The 26,016-nt window shown below is 38.4% G+C and overlaps 1 protein-coding gene across 3 annotated transcripts in view; it reads right to left on the reverse strand.

The window, feature by feature from the left end:
- Positions 1-4,713: 4,713 nt before the first annotated feature.
- Positions 4,714-26,016, reverse strand: part of LARP4B (La ribonucleoprotein 4B) — a 41,066-nt gene continuing 19,763 nt past the window's right edge. For 2 of the 3 annotated variants that reach the window (XM_048950669.1, XM_048950668.1), the window contains exons 3-16: positions 25,745-25,906; positions 24,862-24,943; positions 23,831-23,967; positions 23,194-23,297; positions 21,451-21,561; positions 20,902-20,955; positions 20,356-20,565; positions 17,131-17,237; positions 16,365-16,619; positions 15,391-15,436; positions 12,132-12,296; positions 9,117-9,241; positions 8,362-8,473; positions 4,714-7,741 (exon numbers count right to left, since the gene is read on the reverse strand). In XM_048950669.1, the coding sequence (XP_048806626.1) occupies positions 7,460-7,741; positions 8,362-8,473; positions 9,117-9,241; positions 12,132-12,296; positions 15,391-15,436; positions 16,365-16,619; positions 17,131-17,237; positions 20,356-20,565; positions 20,902-20,955; positions 21,451-21,561; positions 23,194-23,297; positions 23,831-23,967; positions 24,862-24,943; positions 25,745-25,906 (1,952 nt within the window). In that variant the 3' untranslated portion in view covers positions 4,714-7,459. Of the gene's footprint in view, positions 7,749-8,359; positions 8,474-9,116; positions 9,242-12,131; positions 12,297-15,390; positions 15,437-16,364; positions 16,620-17,130; positions 17,238-20,355; positions 20,566-20,901; positions 20,956-21,450; positions 21,562-23,193; positions 23,298-23,830; positions 23,968-24,861; positions 24,944-25,744; positions 25,907-26,016 lie in introns of all 3 variants that reach the window. The other variant, XM_048950671.1, reaches the window with a different exon arrangement.

The following is a 26,016-nucleotide window of genomic DNA, read 5'->3' on the forward strand; positions in this document are numbered from 1 at the left end:
TCCCAGTTCAAATGGCCATTGACAATTTTTGTTATTTTGAATACAAATGCCTTCCACCCTTTCTCATACCATCAATCTAATCACCTTCAAGAACAGCTCTTACAGATGCGGAATGAAGTCAGAATACATTTGGATATCCCAAGCAATCCTGCCAAGCAGCTGAAGGTGGTTGTGGAGCTGCAGTGGTTTCGCACCAGCAGCTCAGCACAGCTGATCTCACTCCCCCTCCTCAGAAGTGCAGAAGGAGAAAAAGACTCAAGGGTTGAGATAAGGACAGGGAAACCAGTCCTGTGTTATCAGGATGGGCTAAACAGACTCAACATAGGGAGAAGAGAGGGCATAGTGGTGATGGCTAACGGTTAGAATGGTCTCAGTGGCCTTTTCCAACCTTTATGATTGTATGATTAATGCACTTCTATTGCCTATGATTACCAGATTAGAGCAGTGAGAATTAATGAACTAAAAACAGCACCCTCCAGGGGAAATATTATTATTAGAAAGTATTATCATTTTCAGTAGAAATTTGAGTGATTCTTCAGATCTGGTCATTCAATTCAGGTTCAGCCTTAAAAATAAGCATTTAGTAATACATTCTTTACAAGATTTTATTTTTATCACACGCTTGTTAACAGCCTTGAAACATGGTTAATAAAGATAAATCAAAACATGTTTTTTTCACAACATAGCAGAAAAAACCTACATTAAAAACTATCTGCTACTAAACAGAGCAGAGGAGTCGAATGATCTCCCCAGAGGGCTCTGAAGAACTGCATTGGTGCTTACCAGGGATGGCATTATTCAGTACCCAGTGTGATTTTTTTTTTCCTATCACCTCCCTCCCAGCCAGCAGCTGGGGTTAGTGAGAACCTCTAAAGATCACCCAAGATGAAGACCTGGACCATATCAGAACTGGAATCCAATTACAAAGAGCCTCTTGTTCAACCGATTTTCACATTCAGTGGATTAAGCCTGGCAATTAAGTGCCACACGACCAATACAGTGCTGCTGCCTTTAGGTTTTCTAGGCAGGGATAAAAGCGTGCATCAGAGCACAGGACACCAGCAATGCTTCCCCAACATGGCTGTGCGTAGGCCTCCATGAGCAGGGCTCACTTAAACAAAAAGACAAAGACAAGCAAATCTTTCAAACAAGATTTGCTATCAAGGAGGCTGTTGATTGCCAGCCCAAGTGATCACACCACTGGAGCAAATTGGTTACATCTGTGTCTGAATCCACAGGTGCTTCCAGCACTTCTTTCCTGTATCCTCTTCAAGGCAGGATCTCTTCTCAACACCACCACGAGTCATGTTAGACAAGTTGGAGCTAGCATTTGCCAGTGTGATGGGAGTACAGATTCCAGCAGAACAAACAACACAAATGCAGGAATAAGCATAAATACTCAAAGATTTAATAAAAACAAACAAACAAACAAAAAAAAAACACAGCAAAACCAGTAAACTGAATTATTTCTAGATGCTGAGCCTATTGTACTTTGGAAATAAGTGTAATTCTTAGGGGCAGGGATCAGTTGTCACCTTCCACAGGTGATACGACTCTCAAGAACGACAAAGCTGGATTGACAGAGGAGAATATACCAGGAGAGGGAAAATGACAAAAGCCCTTATGTGTCCTGTTAGAAAGAGGACACATCTCACTGTGCATACAGCTCCTGCTTTGGGAGTCACTGGAGACATACTAGGTACCAGTAATTCTACCTTGGCACGTAGGTTTCAGGACATTTCACAACATTAAATTCAGCCATTTATCGCTCCTTCCTCCGAGCACCCTTAGCTGTGGCAGATTTACTGCTCTGCGAACAACTGCCTGCAGCATGTGGTATGTAAAGCTATCAAACCACAGAACGGCTCCCACCCCATACATGTGTAACAAGCACATGGAGCAATTTGCTCTTCAAACTCATGAGAATTTAAGAGATTGGGGAGCAATTTTGTCACAACCTTTCTTGCTCCAGCACACACACCGTGCTCCATTTTATGAACATCTGAACCGCTCTCCAAGCTGCTGTGACAACACACAGGAGTCTGATAGACTGCCATCATTAATCAGATTCTTGACATATTTACAGCTTATCTATAAGAACAGCCAGTAAAGCAAACACCTGACCCTTTCTCCTCCTTTCTTCTCCCCGCTGTGAAAACAAGGCTCAAAAATGACCTCGTATGTTCTCTTAGGGTAGGATAATGGCACACAAACACAGGCAAGTCTGTATAGAACCATTAACACTGGAAAAACAGGCACAATGATCTAGTCCTATCACCACCATGGCTGTGAGACAACAGCCTGGCACATTCCGGATGGATTTTTCTTGGTTGCTTTTCAGACTGACAGGTGAGGAGCTGATAAAGGAAGGCCACTGCAGGCAGGTAGGCCAGCAATTCACATCAGCAGCACTGGTTATGCTCATTTAGCATTGCCATTCGCTAACAGTACCAAATGCATTAGGCCTACAGAATTGCTCTATGTTCCACTTACACTGATGGCTGAATTGTAAGAAAGGTGTACATCCTTACCTCAGGTTTCCGTGGTGCAGTGACTCAGCTGCTTAACCAGGTCACACCGGGGCTCTGCAGCTCGCTCTTTCAACAGCAGAGGCCATGTGGTAACATCACTGCCAACAGCTGCTAGCTGAAATCGCTTCCCGCCTCAAGCCATCAAACCATAAAGGCCAGGCCGTGACAATCAACAGAACAGCTTTCCGGGACTTTATGAAGTAAAAGAACGTCATTAAGTGTTTTTCTGCATTTTCTAAAGTTTTGAAGATGCCTCAGCATCAAGAAGTAGTGAGCCACAGTTTCTGAGACAGTACACACTACCTGGATTCTCAGCTACCTATGATCTTCCCCACTCCTTATTTCTCCTCATGCCCAGCAGGAAGAACTGTTTGTCCGACATGAGCACTGGTGCAGCCGTCAGTAAGCCCTCACTTTGTGCTGGGCAGAGCAGCACGAAGCGGATGCCACCCAATCTGTGTGAACAGACCAATCCCCAATTTCTGCCAAAGCAGGGATGGTCCCACAATCGTATTGTGGCAACTGGCATTTCTGACAAACGTCCACACATTTTTACGTGTTAAGTAATAGGAAGCTGCTTGTCTTCAGCTACTTGCAACCCACATGATGTCCAAATCCTAACGTTCAACTGACATTCTGCACTTCTCTAACATGGAGAAACCTGCAATGCCCCGTGCATCAGGAATTGATGTACACCAGCATTTCTGCTGGGCTGACAGGGAAAAACGTAAGCAGCCAGCAGTCAGTGCTTCAGCCTGGAGATAATACTGCCACACTTCCCAGAATGCATACAAATAACTGCTAGAGCTTCCACACTTCTGTCTGTTGTTAAAGCTGATCAGATACAGCTGAACAAAATGCAAATCTGAAGGAGAAAACCCGCTATGAGTATTTCCAAAACAGGTGTGCTTTGAGGGAGCTCTTCCTTCCCACAGGCACAACCTGCCTCAATGCCAGGACGCTTCCAGATCCAAGCAACTGCAGCCCTAACCCAAAGTTCACAATGCATGTTTAAGATCAAGTCAGGACCTTATTTAAGATTCCAAAGAAACCACTAAGACAAAGACAATAACCCTCAGCAAACAGAACATTACCTCAGCTCCTGCTTTTCCCCCCTATTTTAATCCCTCAAGTTGATCATATTCAGCAAATAGGCACTGCTGCCTCTACCAGTCCTACCACAGGTGTTTCTGCTGCTGCCCAGCCTTAGGTGATGATTGCAACAGCCGTGCTGAACGGGACCATAAGCATTTTTCCCCCCAAAATCAGAAATATGCAAGTTCCAAAAATGGGAGCAAAAGACAAAACATAATTAAGAACTACTGAAGAAAGGTTTAATTAAAAAAAATCAGGAATTCAACAGTGCCTAAATCTTTATTTTTCATAACCTACATTTTTTTTTTTTCAAATTAGACAGTTTTACATTTTATGACACAAAAGGAAACTTAAATTACTGATAGTTTACATGTAAGCTTGATTCCAGTCTTAATGGAAGAAGAACAAAAACAAAAACCCTCAAGAAGGCTTCCATATTACACTTGTATTTCACGAATTGGCAGCTGTTAGGTCTCCTTGGAAATCTTCGATTGTCTGCTGCTATTAGTGTAATAGGTTACAAAGCACATGAAATCTAACTGTACTAGCTGAAGGAGATACAGAGATAGGTATGCACCATTACAGTCAGCTGTTGCTTGTGATACACTGCACCACACTCAAACAAGGGCCTTTCTGTGACAACTGCTTAAGTCTTTAAAAGGATAATGCAGCAACATAAAACATTGCCACGTGGCAAGTGACAAATGTCAGCTGGGGGTCTCTGGTCTGAAACAAGATTTAAGTTTAAAAAGCAACTTTTGTTGGTTTTATTTTCTTTTCATTCCTTGAAGAGTCTCAGATCCCATTTAACTTGCTTTCAAAACGAAAAGCAGCACCACATAATCCTACAAGGTAAAATGCCGATTTTAATTACTGTATCCTCAGACCTTTAACTCAGCTACTGCTTTTGGGAGGTTTTTCCATTTAAAAGCCACATCTTAACATCGCTATACACTGTAGCAACAGTCTGCATGCAACTTCACAACTCTATTCCGAAAACTCCATTTTGTCATTCAGTGGAAAAAAAATCTCCAAAGTAAAACGCAGTAGGATAAGTTGTACATTACACAGCTATTTGGCATGTCACTTCTTCTTTTTTCTTTTTTTCTTTTTTTTTTTTTTAAAAGCTATAAAAACCACGTCAGAGGAAGATTTAAACTTTCGATGCAACAGATTGTTGCTGGGTAAGCAGTAATTACAGTGTGTTGACCTAGCACAAATGGCAGCAGAATACATTAGAACAGCACAACACATCCTGCTGGTCTCAAGAGATTACCTTATGTACCAGTTGAGCATTACGACTAGCTGTACACAGTCTGTAACCACTTGTGATTGTTTGCAGCTGGTAAGCCCTTCACTTTCAGCAGGCAAACAAAACGAACCATACAGCCAGCCTTAACCATACACAAATCTAGCTACCACTTTCACTGCCACCGGGAAAGGATAAGCTCATCAAAATCCAATGACAGAACTAGTTGAGCTGTTTTGGTGATGTTGTCAAGAGTCCTATCTCCTTCCACAGCATTCACAAAGTGTGCTTTTTAAATGAGGAAAATCAGTGGGTTCCAGCGTGCCCTATTTCAACCAATTCCGCAGCATACAACAGGCTGGACTTGAAGGTCAACTAGTTACTGGTTGATTCCTAACAGGAAATTTGTCAGAAGTTACCTCTAGAGTTACTTTACAGTTCTATGAATCATACACTGAGGAAAGCACTGATATTCTTGAAAGCAGACAAGTATGCCTCAGTGTACATTTTTCTTAGCAGTCTAAAGTTTTTTTCCCAATTCCATTTCATTTTTTATTAATGACTTAAAATTACAACTTCTGCTAAGATCCACTATTTACATTGCAGAACACTTCTGAATTGGTTAAATCACTTTTTAGAGGGTTCGGAAAACACTCGAGGGCTTTCAAATAAGACTTTCGTTCCATTTCCCTTTTGCAGTGAAGAGGCAGAGTCAGTTCAGCACACCAGAATAAAATAAGGAAAAGAAAAAACAACAAATTAAAGTAATATTCAAACCACAACATTTAGTTTATCTACATCCAGCTCAACAGCAACATTTATAATATCAATAATTTTTATCAGATTTTTTCTTTAGGGTACCTTTTTATATGTTCTGATTATTTACAACTGTACAAGCAAAGCACACACTTCCAAGTGCACATATTTAATACAGTATTGACTATTTGCATTTACAGATTTTTCAACAATCTGAAAAAGATCAACTGTTTAAGATCTTTAAGGTATATTACAAAAACTGCTGCTAGTTCCTGTACTACAGTATGTTTACCCAGTAAGACCAGTGACAATAGATACATACTGCAACTGAGTAATTCTGTATTCCACTCACGCTAACCCTCAATGGGGTCAGACCTCATTAACTCTAAGCTGTCTTGTACAAAAGTTAAGGCAAAGTCATTTTCAAGTTTAAATAAAATTCAAGTCTTTAAATATTGGATGGAAATAATTCTTAAAAAAATCAGTTGTTTAAATAAACATTTTTGTGGAATAAACTGTACTGTCATAGTCAGCAGGAATGAGTTTAGTCTGGACTTCCTGCAGTTTAAACACTTAAAGAAAAGCTTTAGGCATTTTTGAACAAAAATAATTTATATTCAACTTTATTAGAAACTTGCTAATTTAGTGCATCCTTGTCCTTCAGAAAGCGCATCACTTCTAAAGTAAGTAAGTGTGAGAAACCTCATCCCAGAGGTAAGTATCAGGGATCTCCTCCTCCACCACACAAAACAAACACCATTATCTCACGTCTTGAAATTTTTCAATCTATATGCCAATGCTTGTAGTTACGGGAAGGCGTCAACACGAAGCTGACTAAGATATGAACTCTTTCAAAGAGCACTTGGGGCAGAATTTAAAAAAGAAAAAGTCTACACAGAGCACAGGGGTAACCAGAACGTACAGCGCTGACTCAGTTAACTCCCTTACAAGCACAGGGAAGCTAAGGTTATCACAAGAAGGCTACAGTGCTTTCTCCTGATAACATCCACTAGTAGGCTTCACCACCATAGAAGCTCACAGACTTAGTTCTTTCTATTCACAATGTGCTTTGTATTTGCAAATTATAATATCAGTTTTATTCTGGAGTGAGAAGATGGTTACTTGCTTGCAGTAAGTCAAAATCAGAAAGTGTTTTAGAAAGACTGCCATGGTGCTCCGTGGGATTCGTTCTGTGTGTGCAAAACATCAAAAAAGATTAGGTTTTTAAAAATGCTAGAAACAACTACTTGTTTAACCTAAAAGTGCAAGTTCATTTGCTGACATTTAGTACAGCAGCCTAATAAAAAAAATCAAGGTCACATACCAATTTGTAAAATATACCTACTTCTTGCAGTCTACACACTAGCTGCCGTTATCAATCTTTTGGACACTTTAGATATGTACTTGCAGACCAGTTTATTAAAAATATTGCAGCAGCACATTTCTGCTTAACAGTTTCGAAAAAACTCACTATACAGAGCTTGCACTCACACAGCCACAGAGAGGCTTAATAAAAAGTCACTTCTTTTTTTTTTTTAAAGACAAATATTTTACATCCTGAAAAAAATAATCACACTAAGCTTCACCTCCAATTAAGCACCAACCTAAATGTAAGGTTTAGAACAACTATCCAGAAATATCCAGAAAAAATAGAATGTTTGTTCAAGAGGGGAAAAAGTATTTCACAGAAAAATAACTTGCAGGCATTGTTATATGCCTAGTATCACTGCAAGCTCCTAACCAGCAACTCATTCTCAGGTATCTTAGTGGGAACATGGGTTTAATTTGTGGGAAGCAGACCTCTTTGAATCCCTCCCAGGTGCTAGTTTCACTGAGGAGATTTCGGAGGGGTACTCTGTTCTTTATTTAAGCGTTTGCCAACAGCGGGAGGGGACGATCTGCGTCCTGACTGTCTTCTCTGGTCTTTGGGTTGTCCTGGATGTGACTTTGCAGGAGGAGGTTCTCTGTTTTTCTCTATTGTTTCTGTGGGCTTTTTTTCTTCTTTCCCACATGCTACAGTGTTTGGCTTCTGTTCTTTCTGTGGTTGCAATGTAGGAGGATCTTTAGTTGTTCTCTGGCAAATTTCTGCGTAACTAGGTTTTCGCAGTTCCTGTGAAACCAATAGCAAACAGGACAGCAGAGATAAAGCCTCCAGAGGAAAAATCATTTAACTCATGAAAGGTAAAATATTTTGTCATAAGCAACTACTATGCTTAAACATGCAGATAAGAGTTTGAATATGAAGTTTACAGAAGTAGTACAGAAAACAAGAGCAAGAGACAAGGTAAATACAGCACAGTATTCCAGAAAAACAGGATACTGTGACAGGACAAAAATTCTAATTCAAGTAAACTCTAAAGCAACTGAAAGATCATGAGCACTCTGGCTTAAATATCAAAAACATATTAATACTCTGACTAGAGATTACTTCCGTGTTAGAAGAGTGTTCAGGTAGAACTTTATCAGAAGTAATCTTGAATATTTTTTGCACTGTTAATTGCGGAACTACAATAATCACAGGCCATTAACATAGCCTGATGTTTGACACAGCTCTGTTTTTAGCTACTTCAGGGTTTATTAATACTTCTGCAATAAATCACAAGGTTAGGCTGTGATTTAAAGATTCTCAGTTCGTATGATTTAGCAGCACTGGACAGCAATAGAAGCAATATTCTGTTAAAGGCATCAAACTGGATCACTAAGAGAAAGTGAAATAATAAGATCACTTACTATGGCAGCGCCATTGACTTGTACCGATTTACATGCAGTACTGAGTGTGGAAGAAGAAAGCCTTTCTGTACTCTGTGTCTCTCTCTGCTGTTTATCCACAACCTTGGAATCCCTGTAAAGCATCCAGCAGGAACAAAGTCAAGAGAACTGAAACTTGAGGACAAATGATCAATCTAAGAAAGGCTCTAGAACTGTATTTGACTGACTACAATTTAGAGTGTGCCAGCAAGTTACAGCTATGATTAGCATTCCTTTTAAAAATATTACAAAATTATAAACAAACAGAAGTTAGCATGGAACTTGACACAATCTCCTATTTGGGACATTCCAACAGCATTTGGCATTCAATTATTTTACTCCTATTACTCAAACATCTGAATATGACTTGCAGATTTCAAATCAAGTCTTAATGAAAACTTTATTGTGAGGACAATGATACTACCCACAGGATCCTGCATTTACTCTATGCTTCAAGGCTACCTAAATATAAGACATTAAGACATTCAAAGATTTTTAATACTTGTCAAAATTAAAATTTTTCTGCTAAACTTTTTATGTTGACTGAAGTCTGAATCATTATAGTGACACTATTCAGAAATTAAATTAAAAAACATTTATTTTCCCAATACTTTAATTGGGAAATGTAATTAATTAATTATTTTTAGCTGTATACAGTGTTATGTTTGGCCTTCTGATAATTAAAAATGCAAACACGACTGAGAGTCACGTTTAGAGATACACAGTTAAATTCTTACTCCGAAGACTGGGGTGGTGAAGGAGACCTTTCAAACGTCCTGGGCAATGTAGAAGCAGCTGGCAACAGTGGCTCGCGAGGAATTCCCGATGGAGTAGTGTTTGTACTTGCATCCACATTAATGTTCTGAAGGAGAAAAGAGGCAATCACAGTACCCAATTAATATGGTTTGCGGATTGCATTAATTTTCAGGCACACAGTTTACATGCTAAAATGTAAGTTAACTAAAGGAAGATTCAAAAGGGTTCATTATATTGACTAGAACTATTTTTTTTCCCCTTACAATTATTCAGAAACACAAATCACACTATGGCTCTTTCACAAGAAGTCTGAAGCAGGTTTCCTCTTAGGACATCTCTGGATAACAAAATCATTTCTTTCAACCAGGGAATTATGCACACGATGGTGACAAAGTAGGCTTTGCATCTGTTTACATACTCACAGTTTACTTACTGCAACAAAAGTCTCCTGGCATTATGCACTAGAAATCGACTTCTGCAAAGTTTTAGAGTTACTGTTATCAATCATCTCAACAAGTGGTGCTAAAACCCACACAATCCTAAGAAAATGAAGTTTTTTCAAACTAGGGTATGACCTAGAAGTTTCTTTTCTTATGATTAAATTGCAATTTGCTAACAACCAGAAGAGGCTTTTTCTATAGCTCTGAAAAGATTTTCCTAATGTCAAGTGATATCATCCTTCCAGATAAAGGCCAAACAGATTCACAGCACACACGACTTTAAATTGTCACAAAGAAAAAAGAAATAAGACTTCTTGTAGCTTGAAATATTTCTAACATTTTAACCATTTCACTTGTTTTTAAACAGCACTGGGTTTTGTACTGCTTCTGATCTGATTGATTCTAAAACTAGAATTGATGCTAGAAAGGAGAGATAACAGTGGTAGGCAGAACACAGGCATAGAAGGAACAAAAGAGCCATCCACCTCCTCCTAAGGCCAGCCACCATACAAAGGTCACAAAACAGACTCCTTTAGTCACTGCTAGAAAAGAAAACAGCATTTGATGATGCTTAAATCAGGCAGTATACGTTACTGCCCTGGATCTAACCCTGCTTTATCTGAAGTCAAAGTAGAACATTAAAAGATAGACGTTTAGAAATAAAAGAACAGCTTCTGTTGGTTTACTCGCTATGATAGTATTTTCCAAGGCTTGACACTGCAAGTTGCTGAGCATTCTGGCTCCAATTCATTGAAACACAGCTACATGGTTACGTGAGAACAGGTTCAAGTGAGGCACACACGCAAGTGCTGATTTTAGGCCAAAAAACTCAGCCCCTGATCTGACAGAGCTCCAGTTCCCCCGTTAGAAAATGTGTGATCATCAACACCCCCTATTCTCCAGAGCTACTGAAAGAGCACTACAAAGCAAAGATCAGAAAGATGGCAAGTCTGGATAACAACTGCTGGGAATCATAGCACATAACTTCTCTCTGCTTCTGTACACAGATCTTGCTGCTCTATAACAAAAGCAGAGCTGCATAAGTCTACTTCAGCATCCGTTCACTCTACATCATGCAACATAAAAATTGCTGAGTTTAAGAAGAAAAGTCCCCTGTGTAAATTGGCAAGATTTCAGCACTAGCCTTACTTATAGAGCACAACTGCTCTTTGGAGCCAGTTACTGCTATCTTCTTCATTATTCATGCCAAGAAGGAAAGAGTGCAATCCCTCTCTTCCACACAGTGGTACAGACATTCACTCACGCAAGGCAGAAAAAGAAGCCACAATATATGACAGTGCATTGTGGTAGTACAAACAGTGTCTGCCTGAGTAAGACTGCCTTTACAAGGAATAGGTGCAAATACATCACATTAAGAACAGTGCAAAGCAAGTACTAGATCCACAGGAACTGTGTGCTTTAAACTGCAGTAGCAATAGTAGGTGTTGGAATTATGTTTGAAACCTGAAATATAATAGCTTAGAAGTCAGTTCATAAATAATGCTGTTAAAATATTTACACACGCACAAACCACGAGAACAGATCACAATCTGGATTACTGGCTGACACTAAGTTAAACAGTGCTCTTATCATGGCACTATTCTGCATATTACCCTAAACACCTTGGAGTGCTGCTGCCTCTTTTCTCATCAAGAGACATAAAAGCTTATATGATCTCAGGATCACAGAACTGAATGATCTCCTTTGGATGGAGGGCTGCCCTGCTGCTCCCCCTTTCCTTTACCAACGAATGCCTTCCCTAACAACCCTGGGCACCACGAAAAAAAAATCTTTCTGCAGTCTAATTTAACAGTAGAGCAAGCAAAATAGTGCAGGCTAAAGAAGCTTATGCTATCTGTTCCATAGCACACAGGGTTGTATCACTCTTGATGGAGAACACGCTGACACACACAGATGGGGGTGGTAGAGGCAGTTCTAAGAAGGGAACAACCATTGAACGTTAATTTTCAACTGCATTTCTACTACCTCTACAGAGCAACATTTGATTGCCAAATCATTCTGGTGTATTTTTATCTTACTAAGCTACATAACAACTCCTGGATCCAGCTTGTTTTGTTCTTGTTCCAGCGATGATATCTAGTGTACTAAGATTACGTAGGCAGCTTCTTTATATTTCAGTGCTTAGAAGTTTGTCACTTGAAAATGTTTCACACGCAATCCAGAAGTCTGACTTCTGAACAGGAGGAAAGTTTACCATATATTTTTCACATAGGTTTATCAAAAAGGCCGTTAATAACAGTAAAGAGCTCATTTTCTGATCTCTGCTATTAACCTCTACTTACGCTGGTACACAAACTCTACACCTTCTCAGAAAGAATACCCCTACAAACTCTCAGGTAAGAGTGGAAAGCAGCTGCATTTCAACATTTTAACAACTATTTTTGTTTTTGTTAAGAGGGAGGAGCTCTTCTGCACTTCTGATGACCCACATGAAACTGCAAATTTCTTCTACGTACAGTACACCAAATTTAAAGAAACAAGAGGTATGAAATTCTGTTCATTCTGTTTCCCCAGAAATGAACACTGGCTACTCACTCTTTCTTTCGACGTTCCTATTACCACATTGGACAGTCTGTTTTCAAAAAGGTCTTCGGTCTTTAAATTGCCAGCAGCCCCAGGTAATGGAGGAAAGCTAGATAAACCCAATTCGAAGCTAGGAGATGGAGGCTTTGGGGGTGGTGGAGACTGTGTTTGGCCTCTCTGGAATAGAAATAACATGCTGAGGTTACCACAATGGATTACAGACAGGAAGGACATAGGACTCAATGACATTTTGCACTTGATTTATATCTGCAAGGCCCTACAGAGGCCCATCCCGCCTCACTTCCCAAGAAAACCACACAGTACCCAGTAATTCATCTTCCACTGGTGCTCTTAAAATACTTCATTATATTTTAAGTGGGATGGTCTAGAAGCCTTAGAAATTTCAAATGCTTCTGCTTTAGCACTACTGGCATAGTTAAGGCTTCTTCCTGACGCTTCCTTCAAGACAGATGCTGTATTGACACAGGAAAATAGATTGTGTTGGCTACCATGACAAAATGAAAATATCAAGTCCATTTATGTGCAGTTGGTAGCTTTCTAGAAGAAAGACAAGAGTTGAGAGAATCTTAATCATGTTTAGATACGCTAAGAAAGGGCAAGATAGCATGCTTTGTAGTGCAGATGAAGACAATTTTCATCCAATTTCATCAATATGAAAAATGCAAACACAAGCATAAAATTATTTTTGAAGCACAGAATTATTCTAACTAGATCTCAGAGCAAAAACAACATCCCAGACAAATACATTATTGGATTAAAACGTGCACTACTTACAGGTGTTAGAGTTAAATGAGTATCATAGGCAAAAGTCCACTTACGAAGACTGCTTGCAAGGATTTGTATCTGTTATCTACATTGAAAAACTAAAATTCCTTGTTATGTGCTTTAACTGAAGTTACCCATTAACTTTGTCTATGTCACTTAACCAAAAAACAGTGCTCAACTGTGCTAATATCTCTCTTTCAGAACAACAAATGCAAAGTGATCTTTAAGATGATTCTTATCTTGAGATGGAAAACACGTTATTGGTACATTGCTAATGTGGTCAGAATGTGAGAACAGTACTTCTGAACACGGAATAGGAAAGATGTTGCATTACTTTCTTTCTGTGCTCTTCCTTTTCATAAAGAGCAATACAGATACAAAACTACCCTCAAGATCCCATCTCATACTACATTTTACATTGGAAGAAACCTGAGTCATTCAGAAATAGGGAAAGAACACAGACAGAGGTAAGAACAACAGCAACTCTCAAAGTTGCTACTGACTGAGCATCTCCCTCACAACATGGATTTTAAGCATTACAGCAATGAAGGCTGCAAGCCTTGCAAATGAGAATTCAGATAACCCATGAAAGGGTTGTGGGGAGAAACTATGTTTTCCTTGCTCAAATCTAATTTTTCCTTTATAGAACAGTATTTCAAATCACAGCACTTCATTTTCATAAACAGGACTGAAGTCCTGCAATAAATACTGTTTCTAGATACTTCTGAATAGACACTCCTGAAAAGACAAATTAAGAGAGAAGTAGCCAGGATATATGGATGACTTGAATTAGAGGGACCAGGGAAAACTTAAATGTAAGTTGGGCTGCCACTTGTATAAAATTCTGAAGCTGACTTAACACGAGTAGCTGTCTTACATCTACGGCCTCAGATACAAACTGATCAAGAAGATTCATGCACTTCCTCAAGCAAACATGCAATCCACCTCAAGTGCTCTCTATAAATGAGAAGCAGCCATAATTCCTTTCAAATAGAACTCATTGCAGTGGTCCTTCATACTAACCACTACACACAAAACAGTATCCTAGATTCGACTGCTTCTACAGCTGGAATGGGCCAAACCTCAATCTCTTACTTCAGAATTCGCTACCTACCAGTGTTCACAGCTGAGCGTTCAGCTGCTCTCATCTCTACTGAAGGTCTATTTTTGGACACCACAGACTAAAGTTTTGTTGGCCAAAAGACTAGAGTGAACATGACTACACAGGCTGCAGTTAAAAGTCCGCTGCTGAGAAAAGAGAACTGTAGGTCTCCAAAGAAATCATGATTTCAGTTTTATAAGGTGTTTTAACTTTATATTTAGAGGCAGTCGATTACAAAGAGCCTCTCTGTTCACTAACTGTCCTAGGTAATCCTTTCTCTTTCTATTCATTTCTGTGTAATTCCTGTACTACTTCCTTGTTCTTTCAGAGGAAAAAAAAAACGGGGAGGAAGTTGATAGAAAAAGCATCGAGTAGCCCTGAAAGCACAGAAAAAAATAAGTACTGATAACTCCATGTGTAATCTGATCTCACTAGCTTTAACAAGTTTGTCAGGAGCCAAAGGAACCATTTGCCCTTTCATACTTTCTAGAGCCCGATGTTCCTTTCATCCACGTCCCACTAAGCTACACAACAGCAGGAGGCACCAATACATAATGCAACTGTTCCAGACCTCTGAGATAGTCAGAGCTCATGAAGTGATGTTACTTTGAAACTGTAGTATCAATAATAAAATAATCCAGTAAGACTTCATGAAGTCTTAACATGTGTAAAGAACTAAATCCTACAAAATTCTTCTTCTATCCACTACCCAAACCAGCCTTTACAAGCATCAAAACTATTTAGGTATTCACCTTGAATTTAAGTTCACAAAAATTGTAGTATTTCAAGCATTAGTGATCCTGAACCAATTATGTAAGGAAAAATCTACCTCACATACTCCAAAAACAACAAAGATGACAATGTGGTTCCCAAAAAAACCAGCCTTTTGTCCATATTGCAAGGGAAACTAGATTTTTCTCCTCAGAGTTGGGATAGAAAGGGAGAAAGCAAGGAAGAGGTGTTAGATTTAACAAACACAACTGACCACTTCATAACTAATAGTCTAGCTATGCATTCCATGACCTGACCTATAAAATATTTTTCATGATCTCCAAGAATGAGAGTCAAATCTCAAGTGTTTCAAACTTCGGGTACTTGGCGCTCTGCGAATGTGAACAGTCAAACTGACAAAACAACAGGAAGGCAAAAGTTAACTGCAATGATGAAAGGGCAATTTTAGTTCTGCCCCTTAATTCCACAAGTCAGGAAAATAATCTCTGATATCCAAATGCAGTAAATTCATGTGAATTTAATGAGCTGCTATCTTCAGCCACATAGCTCTTGGGCAGTAGTTTATCTCATCTGCTATTCCATATAATGTCCATAATATTGCCTTGTTACCCTGCACTTTAATTATAGTTGAATACAATCATGAAAACTCACTGTGAACTTGTCCTCCCTTTTCTTTCGGTATCCGTATGAGTTTTTCCTAAGGGAAAGAAAACAGTTATCAGAACCTTGCCTTTATGTGAGTAGAAAACAGGAGAAATTAGTTCTAATTATAATCTCATTCACCTTTGTTCTAGAGGAAAACAACAACTTTATTTTAAAATGTTTTAGGTAAAGATTTCTAGCAAGCTCATTAATATAAATATATACAGATTTCTATCATGTTTGTGTCAGGATACACTGCTGAGCTAAAAGTATAACTCCGTATCAACTGCACAGAACCCCCCACTTAATTTTACATTAACAGAAGTCTAACACAGGATCATCTGCAAATGACTCTGCCAATTCAGGGACTCAGAATTAGACAAAAAGCACAGCCTACCCTAAGCAACGTTGCACAGAACTGCAGTGTATTTCAAAAAAACCTGAAGACAGACCTGATAAATCCTCAAAATTGTTGCTACCAATTTTCAACTCCCCTGCTTTCTGCTCCTGCTTCACCCTATGCTCCAAACTGCCAAACAATACGTTTTGCTAACTGCACATAATCCTTTTTCCTCCCTTCATACTGATCTATATCTTTGATGTTGTGAACATCTAATATGGGCAAAATTCCAGTCTTTTAACTGGAAGTATTAACAGCAAGCCGCAGTGAGCAAAGAAATGGCCAAACTGCTTCAAAGTCAAACAATATGCTAAGAACTTAATTAAAATAGACAATAAAGGTATAGAGAATTAGGTGTATGGGTGTAAATAGTTCAACAGGTGCCATTAGTGGTAGGAAAGTATGCAGTTCCACTTTGCATTTGCTCTATATTTAGGACTTCCTCTGAAATGCTTGACAAAATTTTAGCTTTAAGGGCAGCCAGTCTCAGATCAAAATGAGAACAGTATTAATACCATTCTTCTTTACTAAAAGTAGCAGCAATGACAGCGTACTTCAGAAGACAACTACAGGGTACACTCACCTTCCTCGACCTAAACCAGGAGACGAGTCAACGCTGCTCTGCTCCATCCGTCCAGTTCCTACTTCCCTCTTGGTGTAACTCGTGGTAGCACTCTGCATCCGTGTCCTGTTTTGTCCTGGCTGCCGCGTCTGTGGACTCCTGACGCCATTGATTAAACGATCAGCAGAAAAGTTGAATATGGTAGGACTGTCTAGAAGCCCAGGTCCCCTTTCTGCACTGGGTATTGTATGTCGTATATGGGACTTGCTAGGATTCCTACAAATTCAAAAGTCATTTCAACATACACACTATGATAGATCTTCTGAGGCCTAAGTCTACACACAGAATTCAGAAGAAGCAAAACTGCCAGCCCTCTGTTGTATATTTCAGTTATAAGAATGACCAGTGCTCATTTTAACTGGCCTTGTGAACTATTACGTTAACTCTTTCATTGTATTTTCAACTATGGCATAACTAAAAACTATTTGAAACTGAAAATGCCATATTAATAATCCTGCTGGTCACTTGCCATTGTTCAGAATTATTTTACCTGAATATGTTAAACTGTGGACAGACAAGTTCCCAGCTTTCAGCTCTATTTTCATCTAGAAACAGCACTTACTAATAGTAGCAAAATCATCTGGCTTCTGGCATCACTTAACCTTGCATCAAGTTCACTTTTACAAGTATTTTCTAGTTAGATGGCATTTCTAAAATGAGCAGATTAAAGCCTCACATGCCAGGTAATTCAGCAGTATGTGCAGTGTTAAAAGATAGTTGTACTTGCCTGTTCCTGGGAGGGTACTGTCTGAGTGTAGTCAGAGGAGAAGCAGCAGGTTTGAAGGTTGGAGATGTGAACCCATTGATAAATCCAGTATTTGGAAATGGTGTTACCTAAAAAAAAAAAATAAAAAATAAAAAAAAAAAAATTCAGCACAAGCTTATTATCAAAGTAAACTATTTTCTCTTAAACTTTTATTTTATACCCTTTCACACAGACAAGTGTTTATTAGAATGCCTCCAGCAGCAATAGAGCATTTGCCCAGTGCCTTGTAACTAAATGACGTGTTGTCTGAGAACACTGCCACTGCACACATTCCAAGTCCGATTTGCTTGAACACAGAAAAACGCTGAGCCAAAACTGTCAATTGTAAGTAACACTCCTATTTCGTACTACACTGTGAAGCACATCTGTTCTCTAATATGCATCTGCAAGTATTTCTTATTTACATGCAAAATACTCCTTAACATAAACCTTCTCCATCAGTTACTCACTCTAGTTACCTTTCACATGACACCTATATAAAGCCAAGAGAGCAAGTGAATGTTACGTGCACCTGATATTCTTTGCTTTGTACCACTTTAGTCCACATGTGATTCACTATCTTGTTCCCAGAAAAAAAAGCATTACTAAAGACTTGCTGGGGGGTGGGTACATGCCAACATCTCATACTGACAAGATAGCTCAATTTTATCATGTTCATAGTAATCTCACTAGCACACTCTTTTGTTTCAAGTCTAAATGAAATGTACTCAAATATTACTGTAGTAAAGCAATTGCTTGCCATCATCTTCTCTCCACATAAATAAAATGCAGAACACTAAGACTACACTTTTAATTAATGTTTACATTGTGCTCTGGGATGAACTTCAATACAGTACCTTCTAAATATAATTAAATGATGACAGAGACTACACCTAAAACAGCTGGCACTCAGTTTCCTACAAACAGATCCCAAAGCTAATTCAACCTTTATTGAAACAGGTGGAAAAAATCACTAATCAATGGAAACAAAAATTACACACCAAAGCTTCCATCCCAAACCACTGCTTGCCTAACCTATGGCAGCAAGCACAACCTTACATTCCAAAAAATGGCACTTAGGAGTTTAATGAAAGAACAAAGTTTTATCAAAACACTGATTTGAAGTGGTTCCTGCTTTGATATTTACAACTTGAACACCGTAAAATTCACTTGATGTAAGCAAACAGCTACTGAAGGAGAATGGTGAAAAGGCACTGAATGCAGAAAAGGAAAATAAGTTTAAGTCATTGCTTAAAATGACACAAGCAACAGATATCCTTTCTTTCTTTAGAAGGACAAATGATCTTTTTGGAGAGAAAATGTTCATTTTCCAACAATACCAAAAGTGTTAATCTGCTTTCTGCACAAAAGTCACTCAATTCCTCATACGTACCCCTGTTTTTACAAGTAGTACAACGTAGCTTTTTCTTCAAATGCCATTAAGTAGTTTATGAAGTAGTACGTAATTTTCAAATTTGGAAGCCATGTTGCCATATTCTAGTTTCAGAATTAAAACTATTTCCATGAATTGAATCTCAAATTAGAGATGAGGAAGTACTGTCACAGCATTTATGATGAAGCAGAAAAGCATGGGTTTATGGTACGTGTGAGCACAAGTCTATACGCAAACTGCAATCCTATCTCGTAAATTATTGCAAGTGTCATGGTTCCTCTTGGTCCCTATTCTCCTCACAAGTAATTTATTCTTATATATAGCTCTTTCTTATTGGTGTAAAATCACCACAGAGGTTCAAGAGAGATCACACTACATCTGTGTACACAAAACGCAGCCAAATGCCAGAGAGAAATGCATCCAACTAAGGACAATATGCTGAAACAACAGAAGACAATGCTCTGTTAGTTCTCTATTTTTACTAAGAAAGGTATCAGATCTTCAGTACTGGCAACCCTTCAGTCTTCTCCCAAAAGCCAGAAGTATTAAGCTTTTTGAGTTCCAGGATGACATAAGGCAGATACACACAGTGTTGTGCTTGAACCTGTGGCCAGTTAATCTACATCTGCTGCATCAGTGCCATCTGATTATTCCAGTATCTCACAGCAAAAATGTACAGTAGCCAATGCTAGCATTTCTAGTGGAAAAACTGCATTCGTTTTAGTTGCTCCTTAATAAGGTGGCTGTCTCTTGAAAAAACAGAGTTCACTACACTACTTTGTCTCCTCCACATTCTTTATGCCCCTTACAAAGCCTTCCCCTGCAAGGGCTCTGGCTGCCTCTCTTATATGTGAAGTGTTCAGCACACCAACTTTTTAATTAGTTTGCTGTTCAGTACACAGGAAGTTTGCTCAAGTTTGTTCAAGGACACTTTAATCCTCTGCCAAAAACCTCAAATAAAGCTTCTAATTTTGAGCATTGCTACCCTAGTTTCTTTTAGCTGCAAGCAAAGAGGCACTGATGGAAGGGACAAATGGGTTCCAATACAGAACAACCTTAGTCCTCAAGTAATTAACTGAAAATCATATTCATAGTAGTTTTCACGGGATGACAAAGGAAAATGAGGAACAGTGAAAACTGTTACAATGCAAAGCAACACTGCAGGATGCAGTAGATGCCTCAACAGAATGTGTAGAAGGACTTACAGCTACTGCTCTAGCTCTAAGGGTCATGATTTTAAGGAATTTCAATTAAAAATATTAACCAGTTTTAATTTTTGTTTTTAATAACAAAAATGGTTTGATATTTTATTGCGAAAGAAAAGAAAACAAAACACCCCATGAAGTATTTTGACTCAATAACATGCCAAATGGGGCAATTTAGCAGGTTAAGCTAGACCAAGATGTTATACTATCCCCACTTATGTTATTATATTACATTTATTCAGTACATACCAGAACTTTGACATTCACACACCTATTCTAGTTCCAGCTAAAGAAGTTTTTTAAACCATTACAGAAATTTTTTACTTAGCCATTAACAAAAGAAAGCTTTGTGATTCTCTCAAAATAACTTCTGCCTCAAAAACCAAAAAGTGAAGAAGAGAACCATAGTTCCAATTGGAGACCAGACGCTGTTCTCAATTAATCCTGTATGCCATGGGAAGAAATCTGAATAACTGCTTTTCAACAAGAATCTGCAGCTTGGTCTCACTTTCAGGATACACATGCTTCCCAGACCACACCTCGAAACTTCACAACAAAAATACCAACTCTGAGCAGAACTCTGAGCTCTTCTGTAAGCAAGAGACTTACCAATGAAGGGTCAAGGTAGCTGTGCGTGGTTGACCAGGTCTGTGGAGCAATTAAACTGTACAATGGAAACTGCTGTTGGGGACTGTATACTGGAGGTAAGTAAAAGGATGTTGTGTAACGCTGCTGTGTGTAGATGTTCATATCCAGAGGTCTATATCCATTCTTTGGCAAAAATGTGTTTATAGCTATTGCCTTTGCTTTTATCCTTGCCTGCAAAGGAGATTAGATTATTTATTACAGCAACCTTTCAGATTTAATCAGGATGGTTCAAACTAGCAGATCTCAAACTTGACACTTGTCAGTCATTGCTTTCTACTTCAAGGAAGGCAGGAACAGCTGAATGCTTCCCTGCTGATGCTGGGTTGAACATACTGCTGCCAGAAAGGAGGAAAAGGAGAAGTATAATAGCATGCACCACATTTCAAAACCAATCTCCAGGTCAAACATTTGTGAGATTGGACCACCTTAATACATATTAGAAAACATGAAGTGGAACCCCACAAAACATATAACGTACGCACAAAAAAAAAATAAAGCTCTATTTACCTTAATGGGTTTTCCTTGGAAAGTTTTCACTTCTTCTCTAAGGTATCTGTAAGCCTTTAAAAAGTCATTGCAAAATTTGTCAAATATAATTTAAACAAAGGCAAGTAAGTTTTGACAGGCTAAGCCAAACAATAATTCTTGAAGTGTCTGTTAATGTTAGACTACAGAAAACCCTCATATTTAATCTGCATTTAGTGAGATTTAATTTATCATGGCAGAAGTGCTTCAGTAGCCTTAAAACAAGATTTTCAGTCTTACAAATAAAGCATTTCAATGCGTCACCTAAAATATCAATGCTCTTAGCACATAAAATTATAGCTTTGGCCAGGAAGCCAGGATATGCAAACAAGATAAAACTTAAAGGGTTATATTTAATAATGCTGATAACTGAGTATTAGCTAACGGGAAGCATTAATGTTTAAAGGATTTTTTTTTTCTTTCTTTTAAGAGTTCTTACACATTTGTAACACAGCTTACAACCCAGTTTAATTCTCCCTTCTTTTCACCCATTTTCTGTTATATACTAAAATGCACAAAAAAAAGCATTACCTGCTGTGCATCGGCTTCCGATTCAAATGTGATGAACCAGTTGTCATTATAGGCAAACTCACAGTTGATAAACTTAGGCAAATTATCACCTCTGAAAAGTGCTTCAACCTCCTAAGGAAAGAGGTTTTGACAGAAAGAAAGAGAAGCGCGTGAAGGAAAATAAAGTAGAAAAAAACAGCAGTTTAAAGTACAAAATCCTAGAATTCCTTGTAAGTACTTTTCAGCTTATGAAACAGGAATTGAGGAGAACAATTGCTCTGAAGCTTGAATGTTAACTCTCTAAGCTCCCCATTAGGTAGGGGAAATAAACACAAGCACTGCCTAGGACATGTCACAAGCAGAAGTTGCTTGCTCCCTTGAGATCAGGGTGGATTATTTAGGCAAATGAGAGAGACTTAAATTTGGCATCAAGTGCAGATTCTTCTGAATAGCTGTTCTATCTTTCCTGTCACTACCAGCTAAAACCACTTCTTGGTCACTCTTGTGAGGCACCCTCACAAAGCGTCCCTCAAGTGAATGATATTTCCCTTGTCTACAAATCCATGGAATTGCACAAAAACCTGCCCATATTGCACAGGATAAGAGACTGCTGCCCCTTCGGCAGAAACTTGGATGCTCACTTTAACTCAAGTGGCTACAGATGAGTGTATCTGAGAGCAGTACTTACGTTACCTGAAAAAATAAAGTGCTAATTTCTATATTAAAAATACATCTTAGACTTCTTCAAGTTATTTCACATACCATTCATTTTTGTCACCAAATCAAGCAGCATCAAAAAGCAATGCGGGCTGGGAGGACCTGCAGTTTGTTGGAACACTGCTGCCTAAATAAAGCCTGCCCATGCTAAGTCAGAAAACATATCCCATTAAGTTTGAATGATTAAATCTAAAATTGTCAGACTGGAAAATCTAAACACAGTATGTAAAATACCTCCCCAAGACCACCTATTTTGAAAATGAAGACTTCTCAGAACTTTGCTAGTATTTTACTTGTAAGCATTTCAGAAAGACTCCTAAATGCTAATATATCCAACATGATAAACCAGTGACAGCAAGAAAAGCAATCTAAGATATTAAAAGCGAGGCAGTGTTCGAAAGGCTAAATTTCATTTAGAAATTTCAAAGCAACAGGTATTTTAAAGCAACATATATAACACATCTGACTGCTTCCCTCTGATTCCTTTTAGCATCTTGTTTTACGCCTCTGTATATTAAGGCCACTTACCTTACCATAAATTTTTAATGCAGCAGTACTGCTTATACATTCAAAGAACCCACCTCACTACTCTTATACTAGCTCCATAAGCTAGCAGGGATCATTAGCAACCTGCTTGCACCTTTACCTTCAGCGTTACAGAAACACCTGCAAAGCTTCTTAGTACTTTATTCTGAAGAGATGTAGCAATGTTTTCCATTCTAAGTCATATCTTTCCTCGTTTCTGTTTGCTATTTATCCAAGTAGCTTAGAGTTCAGTGTGTACAAAGAAGCCAGAGTCCGAGAAAATAATGCTCATCTCTCCTGAACACAGCAACGTCAGTTACTCAGCCCCCTTTAGAGCTACAGATTCTAGCACAGTCTTCCTACGAGTGACATGTCAAATACTGCTATCCAAACAGTCACTACTAAGACTCAGAAATCCAGTTAATAGTTAAGAAACATAATATTCTTATTGAAAGATGGGGAAAAAAAAAATTAACTTCCAAATCTGAAATGAGAAAGATTCCTTATTGGACAGTTACTCACTTCAATGGGGGTAGATTCAGGAACTTCACGTAAAATCACAATACAGCGATTCTGATTTGGCCTAACTTTCTCTCCCTTCTCATCCACTTGGACTAAAGGCAACGCTAAGAGAAAGAAGAAACATACTTCAGCTGTCAGCAATCATAACAAGGCACACAGGACGAAGCAGTGGCATAGTTTTACAGTACACACTTGTTAGCACTGAATATTTTTGAACATTTAACATTAAAAAATTGAAGATAACCGATATTTTCAAATATGAAATTGAACAAATGTTCCTTAAACTCTTCAAACCCTTTCTGTCTTTCAGATTAAGAAATCCCAATTCACTAGCTATTCCTTTTAAGCTGCACATCAAGTCTTGCTCTATCTTGATTCCTACCTTACTGGTAACATCCAGTTTCTTTTTCTAAGAAATAAAATTCATTTTATTCTTATTTACATACATCATTACTTCATATGCAAAGATCTCACTGTGTGATGATCTAAACTTGAAGATGCTTACTCTATTTAAAGCTTTATAGGAAAAGGATAATTTGATTGTAATGTGACAAACAACAAAACGATACTGAAAATTCTAATAGAGTCCTACAGCAATAACCAAAATGCTTTCTAGTATTGAGCAATTTTTACTTACATCTCAGCACTTCAACAATCAAATCCATATCAGTACTGAGTTTCTTGACGTGATCAAGGTTTGCTACTGTCATTATTGGCACATACTGGTCACTGTCCATCTGTGATATAAGGTACATGTCACTGGCAAGATTTTCTCTGTTGGGAGAAAAAAAAAAGTGGGGACATGTCGTAGACATAACTTTTCCTGATCTTTAATGAACTTGAGACAACAGCTCAGTATCACAAAGTAGAAGGCAGACTCCTGCAGCAAGTTGTATTCTCAGTGTTTTCACCCGTTCCCCAGCCCATTCACTTACCACGTTCATTTGCTCTGCCTCACAGAAACCATGAAAGTGGCATTTTGTCCCCCCCCCTTCACGCCTCAGTATCGGCATCTTCCTGGTCAGGCAGCACTTTACCACTTTACAAAACACTAAAGCATTTATTGCTTCAAATGACTACTGGTCATAAATGATGATGCAGCAGTACACAGATTAGGAATTGTTCTGTTTTACTAAAACAAGTGTTCAGGATTTATTATTATTATTTTTAACTACAATACAAGCCCTGAGAACAGTTAATTACACATGAACTGCTTTGATGAGCTTGCAGCCTACACTAAAATGTGTATTATTTAGAACCCATAACTTTTTTAGCTGACCTCACCTTAAAGGAACCTACATGCACAAAAATGCTAGTTTGTATCAATGCAAATTTTAAAAGGTTAGCTTACACAAAGCTCAAATGCATTAAGCTACTCACTTTTAATTTGCAAAAGGAACCCAGTAGCAGTTGTACAAGCACTCAGAGATCACATGAATTTTAAGAACTCCTACTTCAAAGCAGTACATTTACTAGCTTACATTTTAGGCCAAAAAGAGCTCTGAGAGGTCTATCAAATATGATATTTTGGAATATTTGTGCCAGTTCCTCCAAATTCTCATCCTTTCCCCACAGTTTTAATTGGTTGCTGTGAAATTCATTAATATACATGCCAAATTAGGTATGGGACCTTGTTGTCATCCACTCATTTGCTACATTCATACATACCTAGATAAGCAAAATTCCAGTGTTTTTTTCAGCAATTCTCGTAGATCTTCCTGACCTTCTGGCAGCAATTGTTCATTTCCACCTGAAGTTTAATAAAATTTTAAAGTTTTCTAATTTGAAACAGCTTTACAAGAGCAGCTTCAAACAAGTCAGTAAATCGTGAACTCACTTAACTCACATCTGTTTTTCAGTCTTACTAAACTAACCAATTCCTAGCTGATTAAATCCAAGAAAACAGCAAGCAAGCAATGCAAATGCAAATCATTTCTCAATCTCAGCCTCGCTCTGAATTCCTAATACCCTAATTCAGGAAAGTTGGTTTCACATATGTAATTATGAAATATTAACAGTTATGATCAACAGAAACACCCAACACATTTTCTTCTTCCTCACCTCTCATCTTAGTTCAAATAGTAATCCTATATGCATCTAGCAGACCTTCTGTCCCATGAAATATAAGCAGTTTAATCCTCACACTGGTTTCCAGAAGTTTCTTAAAACATACCTTCTGGTGTAGACTACAACTGCTAACAACTGCACTGAATCAGGGAAGTCAGAGAAATTAGATTAAGTTGTTGCTTATGTTAGAGTTTTAACAACAAGACTCATCTTCAATTCACCACATTAATATTTGTGAAAGTATTACATGAATTTGACCTCTGTGCCTGACCCAAATACGAAGCACGAAGCTTAGGCATGTAGATATCTCAACGTAAATACACTAAGGACCTGCATTCAAAATAACATTTCAGAAGACAGAAATGAGTTACATCCAACAGTTACAACAGTTTCTGTACAGTAGCTCATGAGGCCAATTTTGTGGAAAAATATGGTTTTTAAACATGTTTAAGTTCAGAGCAAAAAAAGAGATGCTTCCTGTTACCTGTCTGAGCGGTTTCGTGCATAGACTCATACTCAGAATGATCAAGAGCCAAAGAGTTCATATCTGTCTGGTCTGACACCAAAACAGCTGGCGATGACTCCTGCAGCTCTGTCAGCACCGCATTCTGATGCTTTTTGTCGCCATCTCCTTTAGCATCCAGTCCTGCAAAGGAGATCACAGAGGTAACACACACTTTCAAAAAGTCCTCTTCTGATCACATCATCATGTGAGTAGTTGAAAACAGATCTGAAGTGCTAAGAGTCGCCTGCATG

The sequence above is a fragment of the Lagopus muta genome, chromosome 7, assembly GCF_023343835.1.
Source record: "Lagopus muta isolate bLagMut1 chromosome 7, bLagMut1 primary, whole genome shotgun sequence".
NCBI classification, from domain to species: domain Eukaryota; kingdom Metazoa; phylum Chordata; class Aves; order Galliformes; family Phasianidae; genus Lagopus; species Lagopus muta.